Consider the following 13,193-nt stretch of genomic DNA (forward strand, 5'->3'; position numbering starts at 1 on the left):
TAGAGTGATATGCGTATTTATTAATTAAGAAATTGCATCTCAGAGCATTGCTCTGTGCTCACCCTGTTGTGAGTTGCTGGCACATGTTATCACTCTGCTGGAAGAGTGGTTACTTTATTACCCTTTACCTGAAAATTAGCATTCGGCTTCCATTGTGCTAATGCCTTTGATGGAGTGGAACAGAGCAGCTGTTGCAGCATCTGTGTTGCCTTGGAAACAGTTCATTTACAACCTGACTTTTTTATACAGTTTCCTTACCTTTCTTACCTTTTACTGTGCCCCAGCTACAGAAAGGGGGTGATTGATAGTTTTTCCTGCGTTACAGTAAAAACTGTAGCAAAGTCTGTCAGTGCTGGCTTTCATAGATTTTGGTGTTTGCTCAGTCCAGTGTCCTCTGCCACGAGGTGCTCTGGATGCAGGACAGCGTGCCTGCCTCTGCAGCACCCAGAGCGGAGGCTGGAGGGTGGTGTGGTTTTTGCTGCTGCTTTGAAGGTTCAGGCCAACATCATGGACAGAACAGGAGGCAGTGGATTACAGGGGGTGGGCAAATCCTCAGGCTCAGGCGCTGGTGTGGAGCACAGAGGCTGCAGTACCCAACAGTGCAGGAAATCGGTGCTTCTCGTGACAAAACATTGTGGGGCTTTCAGCTGGAAGGGTAGAGGGTTGCAGTTATGTGAGGGAATTTGCATGTAATGTGGAAGGTTTTGCTGATGCTTTGCAGGTGAAAAAGAATTTTGTGCTCCCTTTTGAAGGGCTTTTTCTTGAAAAATGTTGTGTCACAGGGAAGTGTGTCTGTTCTTGAAAAAGGAGAGTGGTGAGCACGCTTTGTCTAGGAGGAGCCCAGCAGACGGTGTTTGAGCCAAAGACAAAGGAGCGGGAAGAAGAGAAGCAGCCTTTCTCCTGAACTGGAGGTGTGGCAAGATGGGGAAGAAGGTGCGGTGAAGGCCTGGTGCAGCAGAGCAGAGGAGAGCCACTGAAAGTGCAGCTGACCGGGGTCCGGCCTTTGCGGCACAGAGGAGCAGTTGCAATTTCAAGAGGCGGGGGGGGGGCAAAGCAGGATGGGTGGCAAACATAAAGCTGTTTGCATGTTCCTTAAAGCATTTCACTGTGGCTGTTAAGGGAGGGATCCTGTTTCTGAATCCTGGCCCATGAGAGCTTTTCTGCAAAATGGCAAATACTTTGCCACTTGTTTTCTGCCTCTTTGAGCAAATCCTCCTCTTGTAGTGCAGCCAAATGCCGGTGTTGCTCTGGCCGGTGTGGGACTCTGATGGGTCACGTCTGTCAGCTGCAGGGTTACTGGTGTTCTGGCCCGTGCTCAGCAGGAAGGCAGCGGGGTTTGGTGCGGGTGGGTGAGAGGGGGGACCCTGAGGGGCTGGGAAGCGAGCGGTGATGGGACTCGCTGAGGGCAGGCCTTTGCGCAGGCCCACACAAGAGGCAGGCTGGGATGCAGAGGGCCATTTGCTGGGGCCACCTGACATAACACCTGCTGCTTTTTTGCCACCAACATGCATGAATGTGTTGTGTGTGCTGTGCAGGGCTGTGCTTCCTGCTGCCTTACACAGAGACAGCAGTTCTAAACCCCACCGTGCCTGGATGTGCTGTGGAGGGCTCAGCTGTACCGAGGATCCACTTGGGAGCCTCTCCGGGGGATTTGCCTGCGGCACTGAAGTGGCCATTGGACAGGTATGTTTCTTTTCTTGTCGCATCGGTGCAGGCAGTGAGGAGGGGCACAGGGATCTGTGAAATGAATCACCACTTATTTGTGCTCCTTGCATAGGGTCTAACATAGGTGGGTTCTGGGCCTCCAGGTCCTACTGCAGGGTAGGCAGCGCGGCACAGTGAGCCCGCCACTCAAAACCCTGCACGCATCTGTCGCCACTGTGTCCCTGGGCTGGGCTGTTCAGTGCGGGGGTGGGCCTGCCTTACTGCAAAGCTGTGCAGGAGTTAACTTAGCCCACAGCTGTGTCCTGGCCTAGCAGGGTCCCTGGAGATTGCTATGGAGAGAGCTGCCCAAAGCTGTCCAACTCCAGGCTGAAATTTACAGTGCCTGGGTGCTCCGGGCCAGCGTATCCCTCCTGCAGGCTGAGAGCCTCTCTGGCCAGATGAAGATCAATGATGGCTGGAGCAGTAACAGCACGAGGCTCTGGGGAGGGGTGAGGTAAGTGCGGAGACTCAGCCCTGACGTGACTTGGCAGATGAGCAATACAAAAAGCCCCGTGGGCCTGACATCAGCCCTGCCTCCCGAGTGCCTCTCAGGGCACGTGTACAGCTGAGTAGGAGAGAGCAGTGCCTTGTGTTTCTGCTGGTTTTGTAGAGTTCCTCGTCACCTCCAGCCCTGCACTGGGGACAGCACCTTGCTCTGCGGCAACTCTGCACTTCACAGCTGCTGCAGCAGCGCTCCGTGCCAAACAGTAAGCAGGTCCATTAGTTCTACGCAGGCCCTGGCAATCCCGCGTCTATCCGGCGGGTGTCAGCATCAGAGAGCACATCGCTACGTGAGATGAAGCTCTGTGGGCCCGGGCGCCTTGGGAGCGGGGAGGACTGGCCTTGGACAGCCTGGCCAGCACACTGCTGTCTCGGCTGCTGCAGGGTACAGGGGAGCAGCAGCCATTGCAGGCTGTGAGTTGGTTTGGCGATTCCCTCCTGCTCACAGGGGCTCTTTTTCTGTTTGGTAGGTGCCCTGAGCGAGAGAACATTTACTGGACAGCGTGTGCTCCCTTCTCCAGCTGCTAAGGACAGCGAGAGACCACGGGTGAGACCCCTCTCATGCACTCACAGTGATTTCACCTGTTCCTGGGAATACAAGGCCCTATCCTTTGCACACCTGGGGGCACGGTTCTGTCCCCAAATCACACAGAGGCTTCTAGCACAGGGCTTCTTGTGTTCAGGCACCAAGAGGCATGAGAATGCCTGATGAGAACAAGCTGGTGGCTCTTCATTAGTCTTTGATCTTTGACTGGCAGTGGCCAGCACAAGTTAGCCAGGCGTGGGAAGACCAGCTGTGACTTGGCTTTATTCTCACACAGCTTAGGATCCAAAATCTGCTACTCTCAGGCCCACTTTCTAGCAAAGTCTAAGGGCCTGCTCACGCCTGCTGTGTTGGAATGAGCTAGGGCTGCTGCCTGCTGCTTTGTGAGTGTCTTTGCTAAGGGCTGATGCCAGGGCTTTGAACAGCACTCGCTGCCCTTTTCCTCTGGTAGCTGCTGCCAGGGAAACAAGACACAGCTTTTGGGCCAGGCGCCGAGAAGGCACTGAGACAGGGCTGAGCCGGAGTCCCAGGCCTGAAAGGAAAGGCTCGGCCATATTCCTAGAGGAGGGCTCACACCGACTGAGAAGAGCCAGTCCTTTCTCTGCCACTGCAGGGCTGTGTCTGCCCTGTCGTCCTGGTGACTTCGGGGCTTGGGACAATGCTCTGGACAGGGAATGCTCAGGGCTTTGTGTCTCCCGCCACAGCCGCACAGTCAGATTGATGCTGTGCGTTCAAGGCAGACAGGGCTGGGGATGGTGCTGCTGCCTAAGAGACCAGTGTGCTCTTAATGTAAAGGGATGTATAGGGGAGTGCATACACCCTTTTCTTAACACACACAGCAGTGTCTGTCACAAGAGCCCACCACCCACCCCCAACCCCATTCCAAAGGGCCAGCATTAGCTCTGCTGTCAGCAAAGCAGCCAAGCTGGCCAAGAAATAATGGAAATGAATTTTTGTCACTGAAGCTTAGACACAAATATTTATTAAGCACAACCCCCCCTCTTCCCCTTGAGCTGTATTCATTTCTAATATATTAATTCATTTGGCAGATTATTTTTTAGAAAAAAAAGTACCTGTGGGTTGGAAAGTCCCCATTAAAATGACATTAGCAAATGCACATGTAAAAAATAAATAAGCTCATACATTCAAGTATATGGCAAATAATTAACACCTTTGAAAGCTTAACGGTCAGATTCCAGTTCACCACCTGGCTGAGAGCTGCACAGGCCCGAGCCTGCAGCTGGTCAAGTCGTCATCATCTTCAATGTTTTCCTCCTCTTTAAAAATGCAAGGTGGGTCGGTATGCGGGTGGCTGGGCAGGTCTCCTCTCCCTTCTCTAGAGCCCTGGGCAGCCCCAGGGAGGACCGAGCCTCGGCCGAGCCATCCATGCAGCAGCGTAGCCGGTGAGTGCTCCCTGGTAGCAGGTGAAATGCAGCTACCCCTCCACATGGTCAGTGCAGGCAGGTTAAATGCCCGATGAGCAGCATCACTGGTCTAAAACTCTTACTGCTGGTTGGAAATGTTTCCATCAAATGTACGTCAAATAGAAAGTGCCGATTTGTTCTCTACAGGAACATACCTGCTTTGGCAGAACTCATTACTGGAGTTTCTGAAGTCCAAGGTAGCCCGTCTGGTCAAGCAAATTAAAAATACTCCACCTCCTGAAGTTAGATGCCTGCTCCCCTCTTCCCTGGGCTTGCTTTTCCAGCTGTTCCAAAAGGGTAAGGAATGGAAGTAAACGTAGACCCTTGCGCTTGCGTGGGGGGTGGAACTGACTTCCCAGCCAGCACCTCAGCGTGCAGCTCTCGTGAGGCTCCATTTATTGAAGACAGATTGTGGAAAACCAGAGGGCCTTGCCGAGAGCAGCTCTGCCGGGGCCCGCAGGGACGGGGAGAAGCTCGGCACTGATTTGGGGAGGAACAAGGGAAGGCAAGGGCTACTGGACACAAAAGGTTGCTCTCCTGACAAGCCGTGGACAGAACACTTTGCTGTCCCTGGAAGCAGGTCATTGCCAAATGAAGGCTTCTGCCTCGCGGCACACTCACCCCACACAGGACAATCCTGCAAGAGACTTCTGGCTCAGCGGCACCGGAGGCGATGAGTTGCCCACGTTGTGCTGAAACAGACGGGCAGAGATTTCCTTCCTCCCTTCCCAGGCACAGGCCCCTGTCTCGGGGCTGCAGTTCAGGCTGCACAGCTGGCAGCTGCCTTTCAGGCTTTGTCCCAGGCTGAAGCTGCTCTTTGCTGGATGGCTGTTCTCCAGAGGTAACCGAATTCCACTAAAGCTCGGGACGAGCGGGGCCTTGCTCCTGCTCAGAAGGTCCCAGTACAGCTCTGCACAGGACTGCGGCTGGAGAAGCAGAGGGGGTGTCGCGGGGCTCACTGCAGAGTCCTCAGCAAACCTAAAATAAACTTACGGGTGTGTGGGACCATGACTGCAGCTGGGGCAGGGGTGAGGTCTGAAAGGACCGGTGCAGCCTCTGATTTGGGCTCACTTCCTCCTGTAGAAAGAACAAAGCTGAGCAAGATGTTCCAGAGAAGGACCCAGAGGAATTTGTGTCACCTCGTCAGGCAGGCAAGACAGGAGGACTTCAAAATGGAAAAGGTGCTCTCTTCCCTTCCCTCATTAATTAAAAGTGTTGTGGAAATAAAAGACATCAAGGCTGGAGTTAATTACCCACTCTGGGCTTCTCCTTTGGCTGACAGGATTCTTCCTGTTCCTGGACTGTTCCTGGATTTTTAGGTGATAAGCAAAGGGGCTGCCAAAGTCTTCTTCCCTCGTGCTGTGTCCAGTGTTACAGTGGCCATGTGTCCTAAGAAACCCCCTTGTTTAAAAACCATCACCCATCTCGTGGGCCTTCCTGTAACGCTGCCTCTGCAGCGCAGCCGGGTGCGACACAGCGGAGGGGCAGTTCCTGGGAGAAGTCTGTGGTAGCGCAGGAGCGCTCGGGTTTGAAACCACCTACACTTTTTTCTTCTTAAAAAACAAAATGAAACCAAAACAACCCCCCCAAACCAAACCCCAGTTCTTAGCTGGAACCAGGCTTCTGCTGCTCCTCTGCTGCCTCCTCCTGGGCTGAGGCCAAATCTACTCGCTGCTCGTCCATGCGTTTGGCCTGGACGCGCTGGATGAGGCTGAAAAAGTCTTCGTCTGGCATCGTAGGGCCACGGGGAATGGAGTCTGGTGGTGCACAGCGCTGGTCGTCTATTCTGGAGGACTGCCCAGGGAGGAGAACAGGCATTAGGGCTGGGAGCAGCGCCCAGGAGGTGTCCACTCTGCCTGTCCCGGGGTGCAGGGCTGTGGGACCAGCAATGCTGCACCCTGCTGTGGGCTCCAGCGTAAGGGAAGAGCAGTGACCCAGCCCAGGGGGTAGGCACCGCGTGGAAGGTGGCTGCTCCAGCCACCTGCTCACAGCCCTCAGTACAGGGTAAAAAGAAGGACCTGGAGGCAAAGGCAAGTACCTGCCTGGGTGCCCAGGGCGGCGGGGGGGTGGCTGCTGGCCACAGCCCCTCCCAGCAGGGCAGGTGGGATGAGGAGACGGCATTTGCCTGTTGGGGAGAAACTAATCCCCCACACAGCACAGTCCCCCCTCCAGCTCAGCAGCCCACCCAGCCCCACTCCGGTACCTGACACTTCATGAGCATGTTGAAGAACTCATCCCCGGGCTCCTGGGCGTCCCCCTCCACACGCAGGTGCCCCAGGTTGTTGTGTGTTATCCGGAGGCCTGGCAGGTTGCCCACGTTGGCCCGCTGGTCATCCAGCCGTCTGCTCTGGGAGCTGGCGATGAGATCGAAGAACTCCTCCGTCTGCGGAGATGCCATTAGGGAGGACTGTGCTGTGAGTGGGGAGAGGGGCACACGCCAGGGTCACAGCTCTGCCTTCTCATGCCTGAGCTGCAGCTCCGCTGCGTGCAGAAAACCCAAATCCTCGTCACCAAACTGCTGTTCAACCACCCGGGCTGCAGCCGAGCCTTACACAGTCCCCTGAGGGACAGGGGCTGAGGTAGGATGCTGCCTTCTTATGTGACCGACAGCATCTCCTGCCACCCTGCACGGGGGAGCAGGAACAACGTGAAACCAACAAGTGTTAAGGGGAGCAAAACCCACTGCCCCATCTCGCAACCACTCGCTCCCTTTTCTGAAGGCCGGTGCTATCGCACAGCCCTTGGTACCCGCCTCCCAAAAAGGCCTTGGGCTGCATCCCTGGAGCTGCCCTGCACGAAGGGCGAGCAGGGCCGGCTGCGAGGAGCCTGCCTGCACACAGCTCCCAGCCCAGCAGCCTTTAGCAGGACCCTCTGCGCTGCCTTCCCTAGGGGAAGCAGAAAAGCTCCGGTTCAGCAGAGCTGCGGTTTCCATGTCCAGGTGTCCCCCCAAGGGCTGTCCCCGCTGCCTCCAGCACGCTCCCTGGCCAAAAACTTCTCAAATGAACACATCCAATTTATGGGGCTGGGCTGTGAAAACAGCGCGGTACAGTACACTCCCGAGCTCGCCTCCCGCAACCAGCCTGCACGAACCTGTCAGGCAGCAAAGGGGGAAAGGAGGTGCCTTGGCAGGGTAAAGAGCCTCATGTATGCATCTCCCGCTGCTGGAGCTCCCACGAGGGGTCCCTGCTATTCACTGCGCTTCAGTCAGCTCCTGGAGGACACCAAAGCTGCCGCCTCGGCCCAGAAGATCCACTTCCCCGACATTAATCGCTGCCCGTGAGTGATCCCTGTTGTTTCCAGCACAACTACAGGCAGCTTCCACTGCTGCTTCCACTCTGGTTTCCACCTCGAGCCAAGAGGTGCCACTGCACAAGGGCCAACCCGCACCGTGCTCAGGGCACAGCGCTGGGCACACACCGGTGATTGCAGGTGAGCACAGAGTTCCTGAGCACGTGTTTGGCTCGGTGACGGGCACCCTGCACAGTCCCAAGGGCCGGGTATAATTACAGGCAGGAAATCAGCCTGGCAGCGCCACGCATCTGGTGGCACACCCTTCCCCAGCCCCCCAAAAGCCCGGCCTGTTTGGGCCAGCTCAAGCAGAGGCACTGCCGGGGAGAGCCCTGCAGACGCTCCGGCCGTCAGGAGCTGCAGGACCTGCGTCACAGCACGCGCGGCAAAAACACTCGTGGGCTCTGGTTCTTCTCATCCCGCGGAGCGGAGCCAGCCCGGGCTCACTCTGCCGGGAGAGAGCTGGCACGAACTGGCAGCAGGGGGTCCCACTCCAGAACCTATACATATAATCTATGCTAACCTATACATACCATCTACGCTCTGTAAACCCTTGGGGGGAGTATCCTGCCCAGACACCCAACATGCCTGGTGCTTTCTAGCTACGGGGGAGCACTGGAGGAGCCCTTGGGCCCTGTACAGCCGGAGCACAGCTGTGCACAGGCGGTGTCCCCAGCCTTGGCATGCCTGCTCCGGGTGGCACCACGTTGGCTGGCACGGGACAAAGGGAGGATTGTCAGACACAGCACACGAGCAATGCCGGGACCTCGGCAAAGCGAGCGAGTCACCCCCCAGCCCTGGAAACGCCTCTCAGGCAGCGCTCAATGGAAAGAGCCTCTTGGCTCCTGGCAGCTGCCGGGCAGTGAAACGCTCCCAAACAACAGACACTGCGCTTAGGACAGGGACAAGCAAAAGAAAACCATAAGAAATCCGGCCCAGTTGGTGTTACTGTCCCAGTGAACACAAAGCACTTGAGCAGAGGGTGCCCCGAGGCTCCCAACACGACGTGCTCTTTTTAGAGCCCCAGCTCATGCGTTTCTGCAACTCCACAAAAATCTCAGCACTGACACAAAGACGAGTTTCTTCCACTTCAGCTCACAACGAAACCTTGAAAATAACGTCTGAAAGGCTCAGAGACCAAACGAGAGCTGAACAGAACGTGTGCCTACTTGTACATTCTTTATAAAGCTTCGTATTTTAAACCCAGTCTCCTAAATTACACAGTTGTTACAGCCAAATGCACTTCTGTATCAGAAACGTGTACCGTGAAAAAGTGATGCTCATTTCCACCCTATTTTTAGAAGATAAAAACCTGCTCGTGTCACAGCCAACCTGCCTTCCTGCCACAGCCTGACCTTCTCCGTGCGGCTTTGCTCTCGCTGCCACTTCATCCCCTGCTCCTGGCACCTACTTCTCCGAGCAGTCTTGTGCTGCGGCTCTTGCCGCACTCGGAGGGATGTCAGCGGTCTCCTCCCCTCCTGTTTGTACTTCATTCATTTGGAAAGCGATAAACAAACCCATCCGTTCAAATGAAGTGTTTGGAGCCCTTTGTGATGGTGCTTAAGTGTGAAAGTGTGATCTGCACATTTTAGTGCTTCTCTCCAGCTTGGTTTAAACAAAGGACCTCAACGTTGTATCATAAAAAAAGACATGAAACTGTAGTATAAACACAGACCTGACCTGCCTTTCCTGTCCCGTCTATTTGTCAGACAGCTTCCTCGATTTATCCCTGTTCCTCCTACGGGTGAGCTGTCAGCCTGCTGGACCTTCCTAGTGTTTATCCATCCTTCTGGCTTCTCTGCTTTTCCACATCACCTATCGCCACAGCATCCAACAACTGTACAAGATCCAGAAGTTTTTCCTCCATGGCAACGCTATGAGAAAAACTGTCAATACTTCAACTTGCCTGTGAAACCCACCCCAGGCCTCCGCGTGCCCCCGCTCTCCAGGCTCTCACAAGGCTCCCTCAGTAACAACCATCAGCATCTTCCTCCTGGAGATGCTGCCAGAGACAGAACTCCTCGTGCCAACCTCACTGTTCAGAAACCAAGACCTTCTAAAGATCCATACTGAAAAAATCCAAGTATATTTTGCATTTCTCTTGCTAATTTACTCTCTAAGCCTCAGTTCACATTCTCCAGCCTTTCCCTCAGCAACCATTAACATAAGAATGTTTCTTCCTTTCTTAAATAATGACAGAGATTGCCAAAGAACTGCTGAATTCAGAGAACTGAGGCTTGGGGAAAACATCACAAGGTTCCCAGTAAAAGCACAACAGCTGGCCACACCACGGGAGCAGCATCACTCCCATAGTAACACTGACTTATAAACGCGTCGGTGCTTACATATCCGTTCTTCCAAGGCAGGGACCGGCGTGGCAGCTGCCTCTGCAGCCTCCGATGGGCATTCTTCCAAGGGGCAGCGCTGATCATCCATCCGGTTGCTCTGGAACTTGCTCAGCAGGTCAAAGAAGCATTCCTCATCCGAAGGGGTCCGGTTGATTTTCTGGAAAGACAGTGAAATACAGAAGAGAGTCAGAACACCCCAAATAGCTCTGGCGTGGCCTCGGCAATGCGTCTCCCGGTCTGTTCGGAGGCCGGCTCCTGGCTGTGCTCACAGCTTGCCAAGCTCCGCAGCCTGCCAGGGGTCACTGCTACTTGGTCCCTCTGTCCTCCTGGCTCTGAAATAACCTCTCCCTTTTTCCCTTGCCGCCCTTCGGTGAGGACAATCTACCGCCACCCTCTCAGAGAGGGCCACAGGCAGAGCATCCTGAAGGTCCCCTCTCCCTCTGGGACCCCTGCGTGGGAGCGGGGTGAAGAGCTGCTCTGCGGAACGGGGCATCCATGGAGAGCTGTGGCCCCTGCAAGGGGTCACTTGTGCTGTGGCTGTCCCCAGAGGCTCTGGGCACTTCTGCAGCCCAAACCAAAGCCAGGCTCCTACCAGCGAGCGGACGAGCCCCAGGCAGAGCAGCCTCCGTTGCTGCAGTGTCTTGAGCACCCAGAACAAACTGGAGGCAGAAGAGGAAAGAGGGGAGGAAAGGGGACAGCATTCACCCTGGCACAGCTCCGCGGGGAAGAGGAGCTTTGGGCTGGCAAAGGGGTGGGTTCAGAGAGGGACCGTGGTCAGGAGTGCAAGGGACAAAGGGGAACCGTACGGAGACCCTGGCTGAAGCTCGACTCAGGCACGCCAGCATTCAGCTGTCCTTTAGAACCAGCTAATTTTAACCTTTGCGGGCCACTGCCCCCTGCACTCCCAATGCTGCTTCCTTTTGGTGCTCCTGGATCCTCAGCACATCACTGCTCGTAACAGTCACCGAGCTGCAAATGCCACAAAATTATAGTTTTTCAGGGAAACGGTTCTTGCATGAGGGCCCCAAATAAGCACCTTGCACTAGACAGTGATATATTTATGTCGTGCTGCAGAAGGGTTTGCGTCTGAGGAAGCCTTTCAAAAGCGCTGTGCTTTGTCCAGTTCCAGCGCAGAGAGGGGCTGCGTGTCCTGCTCTGGAGCAACCAGCACGGTAGGAACAGCCAATCTTCCCGAGGAGCCACTCGGAGCGGGATATAAAATTAGACAGCGATAAGAGGGGCATCTGCCAGGCGCAGGAAGCCGGCGCGCTGAGCTGGTCCCACCAGATGCTGGAAAAAATACCACAACAGAAACCAACCAAAAACTCCTACAACTGGGTCTGCCTGTGCTGAGCTATTTTCCAGCAAGGGTTTGGGGAAGGCCAGTCCAGGAAGGGGCACTGGGTCCCTCCTGGGGAGCCGCACACCCGGCCGGAGAGAGCGCAGGGAGAGCCGGCCCGGAGCGCCAGGCCTCTCAGCGGAGAAAGGGATCTCTCCTTGGCTGTGCATGAAGCAAAGCCCCTCTCCCAGCTCTGCCACTGGCCATCCTGGGCGGACTGCGAGCCCTCCCTCTCCTACCACGCATGGTGCCATTCCCAGCAGAGAGCTCTTCGCCGGGACAGAGGCACCCCAAGCACTTCAAGGGAGTTCTGGGCTGGGGAGAGCCTTGTGCTGACAGGGTTAAAGCCACAAGTTGGATTCAGTGACTGAAGGGAAACAATTTTCCCGTATGCTAAGCGAAGCAGATGAGATGCACTCAGCTTCTATTTAGGGCAGCGTCAAAATTAGCAGCAGGCCAGAGAGGAACATTAGCAACGTGGGAGCTGATCGGGGAGGGGAAAAACCCCTCTCACCTCTTTCCACGTGCCGACCTGCTAATGAAACAGCGGCTCAGGTGGACCCTCTGAACCATCAACAGTTGCACCTTGGAAATCAAGGCTTGCTTGGGCTGGAACCGAGGATGAACTACATCTCTCACAGCTCTGCTATGTCAGCTTGCGTGACCCAAATTTCAGGCTAGAGGAGGAAGCCGGCTCATTCACACCAAACCTCCCTCTAGCTTCCCCGCAACCACATGGAGTAAATCAGAGCAGTCACAGGTCCGCAGGAGAAGTTTTGAATTGCAGGGAGCAGCCGGGCAGCGCGTTGGCCAGAGCCCCCAGCTCAGGGCTTCCCCCCAGCAGAGACCAGATTCCCCCCGGGGCGCACCCTGCCAGGGAACCTGCAATTCTCCGCATCAGGATCTCTGCTCAAAACGTGCCTGGGAGAGAAAAGGATGCTCCGAATCAGTACGAAGAGCAGCCCGTGCATGCGAAGTGCGGGACAGGGCTGGCTGCATGCCTGGCTACCTCCCGGTACAGCGGCACACCCAGAGGGGCAGGCGGCCGGTGCCTGCGGGCCAGCGTTAGGGCTAGCACGTGCTTTGCCAGGCTGGGACGTGGGTGCCGCAGGGCCCGCTGACGCCAGGCTCCCTCCAGTGCTGCCCCGGCCAAACCGTGCCCCAGGTCTGCACCTCTCTAATTAAAATGCCCAAATACGACAAGGTGCGGAGCGCTCGGCTCCCTCCACTCACAGTCTGCTCCTGGCCCCAAGGATGGAGCTATGAGGGCAGATGGATGTGCAATCACACCCTGGGGCCCACCATCTGCTGCCAAGCTGTGCTTGCCCAGGGCTTGGCACATCCAGGATGGTCAGGAGGCTTCCTGAGAGCCAGGGCATCCCCTAACGGGGCTGAGCGACAGTCCTGCGATAGCACAGACACACAACAACCGGTCACCACCGGCCCAAGACCCAGAGCCCTAAGTGGTTCCTGGGCAGCAGCTTTGGTTTCCAGCCCCGAGACCACTTCTCACCCCACGGCTGGGGTCCCTGCCTGGCCTCGTCCCACATCCTCTGCCTCTAGCACCGTAACTGCCCAAATTCTGCCAACTGTTGTTTTCCCCTGGTCAGACAGTCCCCATCGTGGGCAAATCCACCCCATTTGCACTGGGCAGAGGGACCCGGGGCTGGCACCCACAGCCTGGGGGCTGCTGGTACTGCAGAGATCACCCCCGGGCAGCTTTGGCTGCAAACACGCTGCCCCTCGGCACGGGCACAGAGACACATGCGCCTCTCCCCACACAGGGACAAGGACAAGCAAGGAGCCTCTGCTCCTGCTCCCTGACCTCGGCAGGACAGGGATGGCCGTTGTCTCAGGCGGGCAGAGGTCCCGTACATGGCAGGGGTCAGAGCCTTGTTCCCATTCTCTGTGAGTGGTATTTCCCCCCGGACACTGCCAGCTGAGCAACCTGGCTAAGGACAGGCCGGGAGCGCGAGTCGCTCACCTGAGACAGGTCTCCCTCCCTGGGAAGCATCCAGACTTCCACAGACATTTATTTGCTGGTG

General features: G+C 56.1%; 1 protein-coding gene and 1 long non-coding RNA gene across 7 annotated transcripts in view; one reads left to right on the top strand and one right to left on the bottom strand.

Moving 5' to 3' along the window:
- Window positions 1-1,689: 1,689 nt before the first annotated feature.
- On the top strand, window positions 1,690-5,417 carry LOC128917334 (uncharacterized). Its single transcript, XR_008469257.1, has 3 exons — window positions 1,690-2,411; window positions 2,676-2,752; window positions 4,321-5,417. It is a non-coding gene; the product is annotated as an uncharacterized LOC128917334 (long non-coding RNA).
- Window positions 5,418-5,560: 143 nt separating this feature from the next.
- The window catches only part of GPSM1 (G protein signaling modulator 1), a 79,609-nt gene continuing 71,976 nt past the window's right edge, over window positions 5,561-13,193 (bottom strand). For 5 of the 6 annotated variants that reach the window (XM_054220139.1, XM_054220141.1, XM_054220140.1 and 2 more), the window contains 3 exons: window positions 9,807-9,966; window positions 6,377-6,585; window positions 5,561-5,967 (listed from right to left, as the gene is read on the bottom strand). In XM_054220139.1, coding sequence (XP_054076114.1) covers window positions 5,779-5,967; window positions 6,377-6,585; window positions 9,807-9,966 — 558 coding nt within the window. In that variant the 3' untranslated portion in view covers window positions 5,561-5,778. Of the gene's footprint in view, window positions 5,968-6,376; window positions 6,586-9,806; window positions 9,967-12,474; window positions 12,553-13,193 lie in introns of all 6 variants that reach the window. The other variant, XM_054220144.1, reaches the window with a different exon arrangement.

The sequence above is a fragment of the Rissa tridactyla genome, chromosome 14 (assembly GCF_028500815.1).
Source record: "Rissa tridactyla isolate bRisTri1 chromosome 14, bRisTri1.patW.cur.20221130, whole genome shotgun sequence".
Classification (NCBI taxonomy): domain Eukaryota; kingdom Metazoa; phylum Chordata; class Aves; order Charadriiformes; family Laridae; genus Rissa; species Rissa tridactyla.